Source organism: Hyposmocoma kahamanoa, unplaced genomic scaffold, assembly GCF_003589595.1.
Source record: "Hyposmocoma kahamanoa isolate Upper Pololo Valley unplaced genomic scaffold, ASM358959v1 169, whole genome shotgun sequence".
Taxonomy (NCBI): domain Eukaryota; kingdom Metazoa; phylum Arthropoda; class Insecta; order Lepidoptera; family Cosmopterigidae; genus Hyposmocoma; species Hyposmocoma kahamanoa.
The window spans coordinates 2008298-2025027 of NW_020653611.1; the positions used below are offsets into that span (position 1 = coordinate 2008298).

The following is a 16730-nucleotide window of genomic DNA, read 5'->3' on the forward strand; positions in this document are numbered from 1 at the left end:
TGCAGGAAAGACTAGTGATGATCCTAACTCATTTTCAAGTTTTGCTTTGAGTGATTTCGTTGCTTAAAAATAAATCCTATAAATAAACAAATACCATCTTGTATTTGTAGTTTGTGACAAATACATAGTTAACTGACTATAGTCATGAAAAGAAAATAAATCAACAGTATCAATAATACCTATGTTTTTCCGTTATGGAGAATTGTAATTGTACATATTATCACTTTCTACAATTGAGCGTCTTAAAATGGCGTGTTAACACAGGGCTGATAGCCGCTTTCAGCAGACTATTTCACCTTGCCAAGGGAGGCACAGTCGACTCACTGTTTTCACTGAGTCGGCTGTCGCCTCTTTGGTACACAGACTGCCGCATTCGCCGAAATCACCAAATCGTATTATTGGAGAAAATTGTTCACAGGTGAGACTGAAATTGAAACAACAGACCTATGTATTTATATTCCAGGCAGAGCTATCATTGTCACTGATTTCATGCGGTTCTCACCCTCACCGGCGGATGGGGTGCACGTACAATACCCTCCTTATTTTCCAGATAAGTACCGGAGCCGTAAGCAAGCTCACTTCCCGTTGTGCATAGCACAACCAACGATTGCCACCGCTAAGCCATTGACTCTAAAGTCCTCTACCAAATCTACTCTTTGACGACGGAGCTGTAGACACGCTCACCTCCCTACGCCGAAGCGTCTCTCCAGTTTCCATGAACCTACGCGGCTGGAAGGACCGAGTAATGTCTAGCTCATCCTACTCTACTACATCTACTAGCTCTCCGGGTTAGTACCGAAGATGTCAATAGCTGTGTCTTGTGACAATGTCCGGACATAGCTTTCAACTTAAGGGGCACGTGTCCCGCACGTCTCTTCGCCTTAGACATTCGTCTAGACTGCTACTAAGATGCGTTGGCTGCGATAAGACAGACGCCCCGGGTACACACCACCGGAGCAGATGACATGTAGCCCGTAGTCTCCCCGGAACTCTCTATTTCTCGAGTCAGTAAACAACTGTCTTTTCAACCAATGTATCCTACGAACTATGACATATAGTGAGCTAATCAGTACAGAGTATTAAAAACCACCACCCTTAGAGGTGAAATATTTTCTTTAAATTTAAATTGCACCACTACTAGGGTACCCTCTTATCAACAAAAAGAAAAAAAATCATCAAAATCGGTACACAAATGAGAGCGTTATCGAGTAACATGCATACAAAAAAAAAACAAAAAACATACAATCGAATTCAAAACCTACCATACAGCTTAGTAGGGGTGAAAGGAGGCTAATACCCAGCAGTATGTATTTATGTGTCTATGGTTGATGGACCTAGTAGTTCCGCGATGAGCGAGTTCGGGCGGAAGGATAGACGTTCTTTGTGCTTAGTTTTATGTTAGTCGATCTCATTAGCTACCGGTAGCACGTTCAGGTAATCATGGATCTCTTCATTCCGAGTGAACCAATGGGTATTGACTATTGTCCTTAGTGTTGTGTAAAGTTCATTATGCTATGTACAATATCATTACAAAATGTCGCTTCCATTCCGTTCCGCCGCAATATAAATTGAGCCTGAGTAGCAAATTAGAAGTTTGTCGTCTACTGACAATGTTGAATTCCTTCCCATGAGCCAATGTAGGTAACGATATTTGAGAGTGACTTGTCTCTTTTCCATTTTATATTTTTTTTATAATATCAAGTGACAGGACGAACATGTCGTGCATCTAATCCATGTCAACCTGTCCATGACAGTTGCAGTGCCACTCAAAACTTATAATCGCAAAGATCTGAGGGGTACTGCCGCTGCGCCCGGTACCCTGAGACATAAGTCGATAAGTCCCATGTGCTTGTAATTTCACCAGCACCCTTACCCTTCAAAACCGGAACGCAATAATGCTGTCATTACTGCTTGGCGGTAGAAATATGTAAGGTGGCAGTACTTGCCTGGACGAACTCTTTCACAAGGAGCTCTATTGCTACTAAATGTGATGATTCCATGTGAAAATGTCAGTCCAGGTGAAAACCAAGACACTTCACACAGTCAGAATGTGGTAATATTTCATTGCCAAGTCTTACTGGATAATAATTTTCTTTTCTCAGTGCAAATGTGATATGACGAGATTTGGTGACACTGGTCCGGGTACACCATTTACAGAACAACCACTGGCGTATGTAGCAACTGTGATTTCATCCGATATGGCAAGTCCGATATAAAGATGTTGTTCAGAACCGGGTCGAGGATTAAGCCCTATAATACATCTGCCGAAATACTGTATATGTTTGAACTCGCTTCTCTATGTATAACTTGGAAGTAACGAGGTACAACTCTATGAGAAGTTTACCTTGCCTTGGCCAATAAAGTTGGAAATGAACAAATGAAAATTATTTTTGAACTAATACAAATAAAAATGAAATGAAATCGATTAATATGAATCGAAAAGTATCTGATACATTCCACTGATTCATTTATTTCACAATTCCTGTGGGCTCTATTTTAAATGTCAAATTTTTACTTTTGTGACGTGACGGAGGACGTATACGACTGAAGATTTGAGTGAGATCGTAGCGTTTTGGCAAATAAAACATTTTGTGGATTGATTACATTTCACATGATAGAAATTGCACAAAATTGGAAAACAGAGCATTATCACACGGGCATTGTGACTTAATAAAGCTCTCTCGCAGAATGGGAAAGGCGAAAAAAGGCAAGAAGAACATTGCTGCTGAGGACGGGTGAGTTCCCTTAGCATATGTTATCGGGTATCGTTTGCCAGAAAATTGTAGATAGTCTGTTTCATTACCGTGTGTTACAGCGACAGCGATGTGGAGACCACTAACATCGAGGCCGTAAAGCCGGTCAAAGCAAAGGGAAAGAAGTGAGTATACTTTTTAGGTTATGTTCATACCGATTGTCCAACGCGACTAATACACGAATTATTATTACAAAACAATAAACGTGGATGTGTCATTTAACAGAGAAGATATAAATGTGTTCTATCAGTCATTCATATTAATTCAGTAGGCGTTTTATGTTTAAAAGCTTATTACAATCATGTCAGTCAGAATGTAATGTTCATGTTGCGGTTTCTCTGCTACTAAGCCTGGAGAAAAGATTATTAAGTTTAAAACTCCTTTTTGAAACATGTTTCTCAATGATAATTACAGAGTTGTCCATAAATGTTTTAAAATTAGTGTCTCAATCTTTTACAGTCTATTTTACTCTATATACGTTAAATGTAATTTTTTACCCTCTATTTAGAGGTGACTTTATTCTAGTAGGACACATTGGTTGATGAAGACTGACATGTTTGTCCAACATAGGCACTACCAAAAAAATTAAATTTCATAGATTAAAATCTCAGATCTATTCAATACATAATTATTGCAGAATAGTGGACTCTGAAGATAGTGATGAGGAGAAACCAAAAACCAAGGGCAAGCAAAAGAAATCAATTGATGAAGATGTAAAGGAAGTCACAAAGAACGTTAAAAATGTTTCAATTTCGAATAAATCTCATAAGAAGAAGGTTGTTGATAGTGAAGGTAACACAAATTTCTTATCAATGAAATGAATAGGTCTCTTTAAATACTTCAGCAAAGAAACTGATATTGGCATTTAGAAATGTAAACAATTCTTTGAATTATGTTTATTTTCCCATTACAAGAGTAGGTATAATATGGCTAAGTTATGAATTTTTAATTAATTCCACAATTGTAGCAATTTTAGAATATTATTATTTGCATTCCAGATGAGTCGGAAGATGAGCCAGAGGAAAAACCTAAAAAAGGCAAAAAGAAAGAGAATAAAAGTGCTTTTTCATTCTTAGAGGTTGAAGACAGTGGAGATGAAGTACCTGAGGCACCACCATCATCAGATGATGAACTAGTGCAAATACCACAAAAGAAGGGTGGACAGGAGAAGAAAGAACCTGCAGGGAAAAAAGGCAAAAAGGCAAAAAGAAAGAAAGATGACAGTGATGAAGATATTGAAAAAGTTTTGGCTGAACTTGAAATGGAATATGCTGGTGTAAAAAAAGAACCTACTCCTGCCCCTGAAACAGAAAAACCAGAGGAGACAGTAGAAGAAAAACCTAAACCAGAAAAAAAGAAAAAAGGTAAAAAGGAGGAACCTAAACCTGAATCTGAGAAAGAAGCTGAAGAAAAAGATGCTAGTGATAACGAAAACGATATTTCAATTAAAACTGCTGCACAAAAGAAAAAAGAAAAAAAAGAAAGGGAAAAATTAAAAAAGCAAGAATCTAAGAAAAAAGAAAAAGAACAGGAAACAAAAAAGGGTTCAGAAGATAAACCTAAAGTAGAGAAAGTTGAAAGTAAAACTACAGAGGAGTCTAAAGAAGATTCAAAGCTACCTTCTGAAGAAAAAGAGGAAAAATTAGGGGAGGATGTAGGTGATACACCAGTTACTGAAGGAAAGAAAAAGAAAAAGGGTAAGAAAGGTGAAGAAGAAAAAGAAGAGAAAGCTAAGAAAGGGCCAACTAAAAAGACAATAGCGGCTATGCAAGAAGCATTGAAAAAAGTGAAAGAAGAGGAAGAACGTTTAAAAAAAGAGGAAGAAGAGAGGATAAAGCAGGAAGAAGAGAGAGAACAGCAAAGACTAGAAGCAATTAGATTAGAAAAGGAACGGAAAGAAAGGAAAAAGCAGAAAGAAAAGGAAAGGAAGGAAAGGCTAAAAGCAGAGGGTAAACTCCTGACCCCCAAGCAAAAAGCGGAGAAAGCTCGAGCGCAAGCTTTATTAGAGTCACTTAAAGCGCAAGGTGTGGAAATAGGCAGTGCTGAAAAGAAACCTGTTCGACCAGGAACAAGAGTAAAGCCTAGCAAACTAAAAACTCAAATGTCACAGGAAGCTCCAGAAACGCCTGTTGAGGAAAAGAAGATTCAGTTTCAACTTGACATAAAGGTAAGGAAATTCTTAATAAAATTAATATGTGTGTTAACTTCTGTAAATATGTATAATTTAATAATGATATTGTTTTATAGGAGGATCAAAAACCTACCGTTGAAAAACAAGAGCCTGAAAATGAATTGGTAAAGGATTCATGGGATGCTGAATCATCCGAGGAGGAACCTGAGCCTCCGAAACCGGACCCTGCGACGCCGACGCCCGTTTCTGCTAAAGGGAAAGAATCCACTGCCCGGCCAAGTAAAGCTAAAGAGGTATTTTTTCTTATATTTAGCGTTTTTTTCAATATAAATAATCAAAGTGCTTTAAATATTTCTTCTTTGTTACAAAAAAGCGTCTGGTCACTATCGTATTTATTTTAAACCTGCTGTACCGGCCATACCGCTGAAAACGTGTGAAGTCCCCAAAGCCGTAACCTTTTAGAAGAGACCCATGTCTGGCAATGGGACTTTAGAAAATTGTGGGAGCAGAATCATTCGTTAAAGTTTTATCACAATTAGAATAATAATGAAATACATACGGGACAAACATACATTAATTTTTACCCATTTTATGGGACACAGGGAAAGTATTTAACTTACTATAAATTAAGTCTAATTAACTCTAAATTAAGTAACTGCCTCTGTGGCCGAATGGTTACCATCTCGGACTGCCACGCAGAGGTCCCAGACTTGATTCCCAGGCCGGGAGAAATATTTGTAAGGCCTACACCTTCTCTCGTAATTTGGGTATAATTTGTGGTTGTTTATGTGTGTGTCCATGGCACCCGCGACACAGGATTTTCCCTAGTGCGGGGCTGTGTAGAGTGTGTGCGTTATTATTATTATTATTATTTTGAATATTGTAGATTTATTTTTATTATAGTTTTTAAAGAAAGTAATACTGTATTCAAAGAACTTTTTGACTCATCTGGGAATTGAACTGACCAAATGTAAAAAAAATCCTGTATTCTATGATGCCAATCAAAAGGGTCAATTATAAGAATTAATTCCTTTTAAATAATGTAATATCTTACAGTAACAATTGTGCACAGGGTTGTTTTTAAATTACTAACAACCTTGCAATATGGTCCCATTACTAACATCATAAACACCTTTAGTGCCATGACTTTTAGGACCGTATTCCAGAACTCTACTCAATGCTCAAGTCAGGACTTGAGTAGACTTGAGTATGATTTTAAGCACTGGAAATACGACCCTAATGGCAAGGACTTGAGTATGATTTTCAGTGCTTTAAATCATACTCAAGTCCTGACTTGAGCATTGAGTAGAGTTCTGGAATACGACTCTTAATTTAATTTATCAGCTTTTACTTTTATACAAAAATAAAAAAAATAAATCAATTGCTCTAAACAACGATAACTCTGAGTTAGCCATGGACCTTGAACGTCAATGTCATTAGCAAATGAAAGAGGTAGCAATAGCGTAAGTAAACAGCTGGAGTGAGGGGAGGGTGGTTGACCTATTTACCTGTGCGATCTAGTCGTTCCCTGTGAGGAGCCCGCTGCGAATATATGCTATATGTGATGATAATGTGTTCGAAGCTTGCCTTGAATATCTAAGATGGGTCCCTAACGTATCCACACTACACTAAGCCATGTAACAATGTTATCCGCCACAGCGATTACGAGCTCACGGGCAATTCCAGTCTAGATCCAATGATAGTAGTCGTTTACCGAGAGCCCTCAAACATACGATTTGTTCTTGTTATTTTTTTAAATATAGCCAAACCTAACATGGTTAATGTGGATTCAGTGTACAAGCTGTAAACCTCAGATTACAAAACATAGGCAGATGGAGCACGCTGAACACGAAAGTCAAGCTACCAAAGCAAATACAAATTTAAAAGCGAATACAAACGCGAGTCAATACTAAGCTCAGCGTCGCTATGTTTGCACATCACGAGTGATTAGTTATTTTACGTTTAATAAGATATATATTTTAGATCTTGTATCTTTAAACATTGTAAAAGTTGTCCCAAAAAACTAAAAAAAAAAGGAGGAATGTCTATTCACAGGGAACTATAGTTAATTTAACTGTTTTGTAATTTATTTTTATATTATACCTGATATTTTTTGAGATTTACTCCGAACACAAATCCTCGACATAAATTCGTATGTGTTGCCAGTTTATATCGAAATGAGTTTCCTTAAATTATGTAAATATGCATGGGTGATAGGAGCATCGAATAATTTATAGTTTTGTATAGAAATTAAATAATGCATGCATAAACACACAGAATGGTCCAATTACAGCGATCCAAAATTGTTTTTAGGTGCCTCAGATTTATCTAAATTATCCTCAAACCAACCTTTAATCGCCATAATGTAGCTGCATAAAAGAAAATGTTCAAAAACAGCTAAAATTTTGGCCTATATACACAGAGAACTTTCATAGTTATGTGCATATGTCATAAACAGAGTTATTTTGTAAGAAAGCGTGTCAATAAAATAAAAAAAGATTATAATGTATGTACATGGCTTCACACAAATTAGAACGATCAATGCTATGGAATTGATTGCAAAGATAATTTAATAAAAATTTTAATAGAAAAGTATTTCATGGTGAGATTGCGCTACATATCAAAATTAGAAACGATGTATAGACGCGAAAAGGTGTATTATAAAAAATGTGTACAAAATAAAGCTTATTAAGATATTATGTAACTGTGATTGTAATAAATATTTTGAACTATCCAAGTGTTCCAATTTAAAATATCTTAATCAAATATTCTTTCATCTGTGTGACGTAAATCAAATAATAAAAATTAAATATTGACTTATATTGCATATAATTTGTTTCATATCTTAATACCACTTAAGTACCTATATTGCAAAATAACATTTCCAGTTTGTAACAGTATTATAGAAAGGAACAGAAACGGGACTTTTTCGCAGCATCTGGCAATCTTAGTTCGTTTTTTGCGAATGCTCCATCTGCCTATTGTTTTGTAATCTGACCTGTAAACTTTTATCAATTGAAAACAAAAGTACAATTTATGAAGAAATGTTTTTTTTTGTAACATTAAGTGACGGGACGAACTAGTCGTGCGCCTGATGGTACGCGACACGCTTGTCCATAACAGTTACAGTGCCAATCAAAGCTTTAAATTGCGAAGATCTGAGGAGCACTACCATTGCGCCCGTCACCCTGAGACGTAAGTTGACAAGTCCCATATGCCTGTAATTTCACCAGCACCCTTACCCGTCAAAACCGAAACACAGTAATGCTGATATTACTGCTTGGCGGCAGAAGTAGGTAAGGTGGCAGTACTTCTCTGCACGAACACTTTCACAAAGAACTCTACTGCTACTAAAATGTCCTAGTTATTTATCTGCACTTCGTGCTGTTAACGATCATTTCGTATTAGTAATTGATAAATTTCATTCCAAATGACGCGCGGATCTCGTAGCGATAAAATCCGCCACTAACATATTTTTATGAATTAGGACGCAGGCGGGAGAACGCTTCACGGCTATATATATTGTTACTTCATTCCAAATACTAATGTCAGATCGTATGTGTGTACGTGTTGATTATAGATAAATCTAACTTAAAAGTTGATTATTGATGTTAGGAATATAGTTCTGCGAGGTTGTTAGTTTACAAATGACCCTGTATATGAATTAAAGTTAGTTAGATACTTTCATTTTATTGTAAGAATACATTTAGGGTTCATTTTTAAAGCTTCCCATATGTGACTGGTTATGATGGGTGCAGACGATATTATCTGTACAAAAACAAGCCAGGTGCAGTGCGGGGCTATGTGTGGCCAAATGGAGTCCCTCTTTCACGAGTCCAGAAACACAGAGATTTTGAAATATCAAACCTTAGAGTTGTTTTGGCTACTGTAATCCATTCAATGTCAACGGTTTCTTAAACAAGGCTTTGTTATGTGCACGACACAACGAGAATGAGTGCACTTCCAAGGTCAAGAAATGTTTTGTATCAGTGCCCACATTGTTGAACTATGCTACTGTTAAGCTATTTTGTAGTAATTTTGTAGTAAAGTTTTTCGTAGCACTAAAGCTCCTTATGAAAGAAGGTCATCCGGAGTCTAGAGAAGTACTGCCACCTTTGCCACCACCTTGGCTGTATCTATTATGAACTTTTATTATTTATAATTGTATATTAAATTAATTTTTAGGATGACGAAGAAAGTTCTTCAGAGGAGGAAGATAGCTCCGAGGACGAATCAAGTTCAGAAGAAGATTCTGAAGATGATCAGATGACCGATGCACAAAAGAAAAGGGAGATTATTCTTAAGAGATTAGAGGTATTCAATGTACTACATTAGAAAAAGAAGTAATAATATAACTGATAAAGAAATTACATATCAAAGTTTACTAATCAAATTTTTATTACATTCGTTTTTAAGAGAAAATAAATGTATCCACAGAAACGTAAAGAAGAGAATGAAGCTAACAAAACAAATAACCCATTACGCGCCGCCGTCGTGTGTGTGTTAGGCCACGTGGACACAGGCAAGACCAAGATCTTGGACAAACTGCGCCGCACCAACGTGCAGGACGGGGAAGCCGGAGGCATCACGCAGCAGATCGGTGCTACTAATGTCCCCATTGAGAACATCAAGGAACAGACTAAACACGTGAAGGGGGTGAGTTCTTGTCGTTATTATTATATAAAATTATTTGAATTCGTTCTGTAAATGTAACTACATTTGTAAAACCACCCAAGAAAAACAAACAGACAAGAGAAAAGAAAAACGTAATAATATGAATCGCTAAGAAATTATAAATTTTGCAAGTGTCACAACCAGCCAGAAACCATTCAGCACATTGCTGCTACACTCGAAAAGAAAAATATATAAGCTCGCGCGAATATGCTCAGCTGTGAAAATTTTTAAAAATAACAAAAAAATAAATACTAGAACTGGTCTAGGAAATCGACATTCCACCTATGTTACTACATAAGAATTATAATTATTACTTATTGACCTACCAACAAATGGGCGTCGGGTCTAATACAAAAACCACGAAAAAAAATGTCCGAAGTTAACCTATACAAACGTAGTGACATGTAATGAAATATACAAAAACTAAAACTGTTAATTTAAATTGTAACGTCATTGCAGTACTGCCTACAACAGTTGCAACAATTTAAGGTCCCAAAAAACACCATATTCAACGTCTACTGAAAAGTTAACAAAATGTACCATATTTAGGTTCGACTGAAAATTACTTGAACACAATAGTAATGGAGCAGCCTTTATTGTAAATATTAATTAATTATCGAGTTCTCTGGATTTCGCGATTGTTACACATAGAAAATGAAACTATTTTTCCGGATTTAAATCGCGTATATTTGTTTTTTCAAACAAACCGACGTTTCGGGCCCTTTACAGGTCCCATGGTCACGGTTGACTGTTTAATGTCGATTAGTTTGAAAAAACAAATATACGCGATTTAAATCCGGAAAAATAGTTTCATTTCCTATATTAATTAATTTTTATGTATATTATTATGCCGAATTTTGTACAAATTCACTTAAAGAAATAATGAAGAGTTGGGCAGATACATACAAACAAATATTGCAAATGTGAAAATAAGCGTGTACTGCAAGAAATGTACCGATGTTTCTACAAAACGTAAACTCAAATGTCCGTAATTCCGAAAACCGATTTATAATAAAACCGTTACCCTTTCAAGTAATTTTGATTCTTTTCACAAATACAAAATTAGATTTTGTTTTGCTTATGTTATTCCTAAAAAAAAATACATTTGACATTATGAAAATTCGAGCTAACGTTATTTCGGGTAAATGTATTTTCTGACTTCCGATAGGTAATCCCAAGCCGTAAAACGAGTACAACACTATATTGTTAATTATCAACATTTTAAAAAACAAAGCAACTCTATAGTTTCTTTGTTCTAAATATTTCAATCGCTTGTGGTTCGAACAATTGAAAATGACCAAGAAGTTTATATAAGCTTCTTGAAATTGACGTAGTGGGTCTCTTTCCATCTTTTGCGCGAAAAAAGACAGTTGGCTATTTGATTATTTTGTTTGCTTTTGTAATTTATATTTACGATTCATTTACATATAAATTAAATATTAAACAACTGTACAAAATAACACTTTTAAATGATAACACAATACATTGCTTTAGTGAAAATATGATACAAAATCCTGTTTTCACACTTTACTGCAGTAATTTTTACAAGTTATTATTATATGGTACTGCATGATTGACAACCGCGCTGTCAGTCAAACAATCGAAGACTGTTGCACGATTGACGCTTTGTATTCGATTTTAATCGAAAACGAAATCGAAATCGTCGTCGTTCAGCTATTGACCGCTAGATGGCAGCACATTGATTGACATTTCAATATAAAAACACAACGTCTTAACTTGCAGTAATACGTAATGAACTTTCAACGATATGGCAACCGAGTAAAGTTTAAATTATATTAACAGTCCAGAATTTATTACTTCTTAAATTGGAAACTACGACCAATTTTTATCAAGATTTCAGTGTTCCAAATTATAAATGTGTGAGTATTGGCGGCAGTGGTTCTTATATTAATCGAGACTGGATACGAACCAGTGCCTTCAGCATACCGTGCCTAATCGAACTAGTTTTTTTTAGTGTCTGATCTTTGTATTAATAATTGTAACAAACCTGCGGAGTAATTTCATAAAAAAAAAATAGAATATGATACTAAAGTATCGTGATACTAGATCAACTGAACATTACGATATATATTAACATTTGAAATGTACTCGTGCAGGTGAACGAAATTGCGTTCAAGTTACCAGGTCTGCTGATCATCGATACGCCTGGCCACGAGTCCTTCAGCAATTTGAGGAGCAGAGGTTCTTCACTTTGTGACATTGCCATTCTCGTAAGTATCCACGTTTTGATAGCCACATGGGACATTCAAACTAATCCATTGTAATAATGTGATTTGCGAAGCCTTGTAGTTTAAAATTATGTACATACAGTATGAAATTTTTATGTATTTTTTATGATTTCAAGTGATGGGTCGTGTAAGTTAATACTCAATACTTTATAGCTTACCATATATACACAAAGCGGTAGGTAGCTTAAATTAAGATCGTTATCCTTTTGTACACCCTTCCCTTCAAAAGCGGAACGCAGCAATGTTACTGCTTGGCGGCAGAAATAGGTATAGTGGCAGTAATTTTCCTAATGAGCTGTACTAAAATAATATAGTACATTACGAACGAGAGTCTACTAGAAGCCTGAAGTCGAAGACTGACGGCTTTCGGAGTGGAGGTTCGTAATTCCAGTACCGCTCGTGAAATGTACAATGTTTTCCATCACACTTGGCACAGGGTAGTAAATAAGAAATGACTAAGGAGAGTTTGTTAGAAGCCCGGAGCCGAAGGCTGAGGGCTTTAATAATTCGAGTTTGTAATTTTTACCGCCCGTGCTACAATGTTTTTCATCACATTTGCTTGATTTTTTTTTCTTGTATGATTAAATATCGCTTCACAACACAACATTTACGGATTTTGCAAATGGAGTGTTTTTTTTAAAGAGTTTGCCAGCTATTCTTCCATAGATAATAACAACTTGAAGTAAAATGTTATAAAAGGCAGGCAGGCGCATGCAGCCACAATGTATTAGCTATAAAATAAATAATTTCTAAAAATACTACATAATGTGAATAAATGTGAATTCAACACAAAAGAAATTTAGTGAAATATAGTTAAATTTTTTTTTACTTCAAGTGCATGCGGAATATACATTCAGATTTTTCAATTATAAACACTTTTTGCTTAATCTTGACGTACAAAACTCATAGGGCAATAATGTAATGAATAAGCTCATGGGCATAATTTAGGACATTACGGTTGACGTTGCCTGCAAGTCATGACATTGTTTACGAGCAAGTGTGACGAAAATAGTAGATTCTACAACAAGTGCATAATAATAATAATAATAATAATAAATCATTTATTTGGACATCTATGGCCCACTTGTTAGTAATACAAAAAGATACAGAACATTTAAACTTAAAGCTATTGTTAGTAGGTACAATTTACGGGACAATACATTGGCAAACACAAGAACACGTATATGCAACTTACTGCTTGAGGCGCCGATAACCTCATGATCTCACCAGAACCTGGATAAAATGTTGAAGCATCGGCGCATCAAGCTTAGCCGCAAACATTTTCAGAATGCTGTTAGGACTAGAACGCAGCCTCGAGAGTAGTGACGCCTTTTTGTTTCGCATCACAGCAAAAAAGTCATCTACTCCCGCTAGAGCAAACATCGAGGATGCGCTACAATGCCGTGGTAGTCCCATCAGCATTCTGAAACCGTTATTATATTGAACACGCAGGGCGCTGAGTGCCTTCTGGGTATAGTTCACCCACAGACCACCCGTGTAGAAGGATTGACAGTAAGCCTTGAATAATGTAATTTTGGCTTCCTCACTCCAACGGGCAAATCTGTGTGCCAACATGTTACATCTGGCAGCCAACGCCCTACGTTCTCGATCAATATCAATTTGATCTTTGAGATCACCCGTCAGGTAATTTCCTAGATATTTAAATTTATCTACCCTTTTCAGGGGCAACCCGTTCAGACTTATCTTTGCATAAAACGCGTCATTTTACTTGAGACGAGTATACTTAAGTCGAGAGTAAAATGGGTTTTATGAACGAGTTATACACTCTGCTTTTCACTTCAATTGCGAGGAAATTAAACATCAATATTACAAATAAACGATTATTTAATTAAAATTGAATGTAAAATTACAACAATTAGACATGTTTAATGTGATGGTTTTTTATTTTATGCAGCCTACACCCAGCGTAAATACGGACTTTACGAGCATTAGAAGTGAAAACGTATTTTATTCCCTTTGCAGGTGGTAGATATAATGCATGGTTTAGAACAGCAGACTATTGAATCAATCAACCTTCTAAAGGCGAAAAAGACACCGTTCTTAGTGGCTTTGAACAAGATCGATCGTCTTTATGACTGGCAGAGCGCTCAACGTAAAGATATCAGAGACATACTCAAGATGCAGGCGCCTAATACGCAGCTGGAATTTGAGAAGCGTTGCAAGGATGTTGTTCTTCAGTTTTCTGAACAGGTATTTAATAAGCACAGTCAAGTTGCGTAGCTTTTTATACTTTTCTTAGGTTTTTGCAGACATTAAAATAAAATAGTATTGGTCATAATTGGTTCTTTATACAATAAACCGACTACAAAATATTGTTGTGTTGCATCCATTTGCCAAGTTTTATTGAAATCGGTTACTGGAAAGTGAGTGAAACCGGATTCATTCCCTAGTTTGCCACACTTGCAGGTGGAATATTTTCTTCAAATTTAAATGGGAGCAATACTGAGATCTTTCCAACAAAAAAGAATCATCAAAATCGGTTCACAAATTTAAAAAACCTTATATATTTAAAAAACTTACATACAAAAAATACAGTTGAATTGAGAACCTCCTCTTTTTTGAAGTCGGTTAAAAATAGTATTTTATTGATTTATGCATTGACTTACAAATAAATGGACGACGACGGGTCTAATACAAAAACCACGAAAAAAAAGTCCCAAGTCAACCTATTCGAAATTTAAATTGTAATGTCATCGCAGTATCGCGCTGTCAGTAGAACAAATGAAGACTAAAGCGGAGTTTGGCGCTCTGTATTCGATTTTAGCGCCTTACAAGTGCGGACACTTTTTAGCGCGGACCCGACGTCCATATAATTGTAAGTCAATGGATTTATGAGTATCTTTTCATATCCAAATTTAGAACAATTTAATTAAGGGGGTCAAAGTTACTCTGATTCATGTTTTTTTTATGAGATCAAGTAACGGGACGAACAAGTCACGCACCTGGTGGTTAGTGACACGCCTGTCTATAACAGTTGTAGTACCGCTCAGATCTCAAAGACCTGAGGGGTACTGCCAATGCGCCCGTCACCTTGAGATATAAGTTGACATCTCAAGTGCCTGTAATTTCACCAGCACCCTTACCCTTTAATACCGGAACGCAGTAACGCTCATATTACTGCTTGGCGCTGAAATAGGTAAGGTGGCATTACTTCCCTGGACGAACTCTTGCACAAGGAGTTCTACTGCTTGGGTATCTTTGAATCTGAGTTATTTTTATTAGCAAAAACCCTTCTTCATTTACAATTTAACTTACTGGGATAAAACTCGTATTGTGTTCAAAGAACTAACCATTAACCCCATTTGAATTGCAGGGCCTGAACGCCGCGCTGTTCTACGAGAATCCAGACCCGCGTTCATACGTTTCGCTGGTTCCTACGTCGGCTGTGACGGGCGAGGGCATGGGCAATCTGCTCGCCATGATTGTGCAGGCATGCGAGGGACCGCTGCACAAGAGGCTAGTCTTCTCAAACCAGCTGCAGGCCACCGTGCTCGAGGTATATATACCCTTTGCTATATTCGTACAGTACTACTTCTTTCTTTAATATCTTTCGGCAATTGTCGTGTTTCGGATTTCTATCCCCTTTGCAGTTATTTGCTGACCGCACGCACTTTATCGACTTGGAAGCAGACAGAGTAGCTACTACTATTTATTTTGTATATGTTTTTGAAGGTCAGATAATATATTCAAAATTAAATATTAAATCATGAAAACCACTCCAATTTATTTGTAGGATCACGTAACTTCATGTGTCCCAAAGTTATTGCTCGTGTGGCGAACGAGCAATAACTTTGGGACACATCAAAGTGAAGTGTAATCAAACACACGTGTACTCCAAATTGAAAAACCACATGATTAGCCTTAGGGGTGATCAGGTGGTAATTTATGAGTAGGGATTTAAAACGCGGGAAATAGCACGATATCAGAGTTGCCATTGTATGTATCGAAATTATATTAAACTAACAAAAAAATATACGAATCCTGACATAAGCAAAAAAAGACTAAGATTTTCTTTTCGTTTATATAAAAAATAACAATGTTTGAACTAAATAAAGTGTTTAATTTAATTAGTTTGTATTTTTGTTAACTCGCTTTGGTAACATACCAAGTCAAGAATTGAATGTTTATATAAAAAGTTTTACAGCTCTACATAGTTCACACGAGAACCAAAACAAAACAATAATGAAGTTCCTAATCATCCAGTACTTACATAACAAAAAAAATGCCTAAATTGGACTTGCAATTTTTTAAGTCGTGACCGGTTGAAAATTTATATGCATCGCTAGTTTCTTTCTTGAAAACGGAATTAAATGATATATGCAGGGTTGCCGATTTTCGTAAAATTTTAAATAGTCATGTAGTTGTTGTCGACAGTGTTATCGGTAAATTGCGAAAGTAGTTAAAATTTTGCCAAAAATATCTGGATTGGGAATGTTACGACGTTGTAATGATGACTAATTGTGTTGTTACCTTCTTCATTATTATTTTAACAGCTGGCCTACTAGTATCGAAATCAATTTTTATCATATACATTTCAACAAGAACAGCCGGATTCGATTATCTATATTGAATTAAAATAAAAAACTTGAAAAGATGTTTCTTGTATATTTAATACACATAATTCCAAATGTAGTGTCCGTAAATAAACATATTTCGAATGATCTTACAAAAATTGTCAATTCAAATGAACCTGTGTCCAGTAGTTGGACGAATAATGGATCGATAATGATTCAAATGAAACAAGTTTGGTTATTTATTCCATAAGTGTACCTAACATTCAGTCGATAATATATTATAGAGATATTTATCAACTGCAATCACTAGCTATTTGCAAGTGGGCAACACTTGTACATTAAACTGTCATTTTACTCCATCTTCAAAAAAGACAGGCTAAAAAAATAC

The 16730-nt window shown here is 36.0% G+C and overlaps 1 protein-coding gene across 1 annotated transcript in view; it reads left to right on the top strand.

The window, feature by feature from the left end:
• The first annotated feature begins 2594 nt into the window (after positions 1–2594).
• LOC113225659 (eukaryotic translation initiation factor 5B) overlaps positions 2595–16730 on the top strand; it is a 45570-nt gene continuing 31434 nt past the window's right edge. Inside the window, exons 1-10 of the mRNA XM_026458033.1 lie at positions 2595–2735; positions 2816–2878; positions 3391–3545; positions 3752–4920; positions 5001–5177; positions 9070–9198; positions 9322–9540; positions 11676–11789; positions 13791–14018; positions 15142–15324. Of these exons, the coding sequence (XP_026313818.1) occupies positions 2689–2735; positions 2816–2878; positions 3391–3545; positions 3752–4920; positions 5001–5177; positions 9070–9198; positions 9322–9540; positions 11676–11789; positions 13791–14018; positions 15142–15324 (2484 nt within the window). The 5' untranslated portion in view covers positions 2595–2688. The remainder of the gene's footprint in view (positions 2736–2815; positions 2879–3390; positions 3546–3751; positions 4921–5000; positions 5178–9069; positions 9199–9321; positions 9541–11675; positions 11790–13790; positions 14019–15141; positions 15325–16730) is intronic.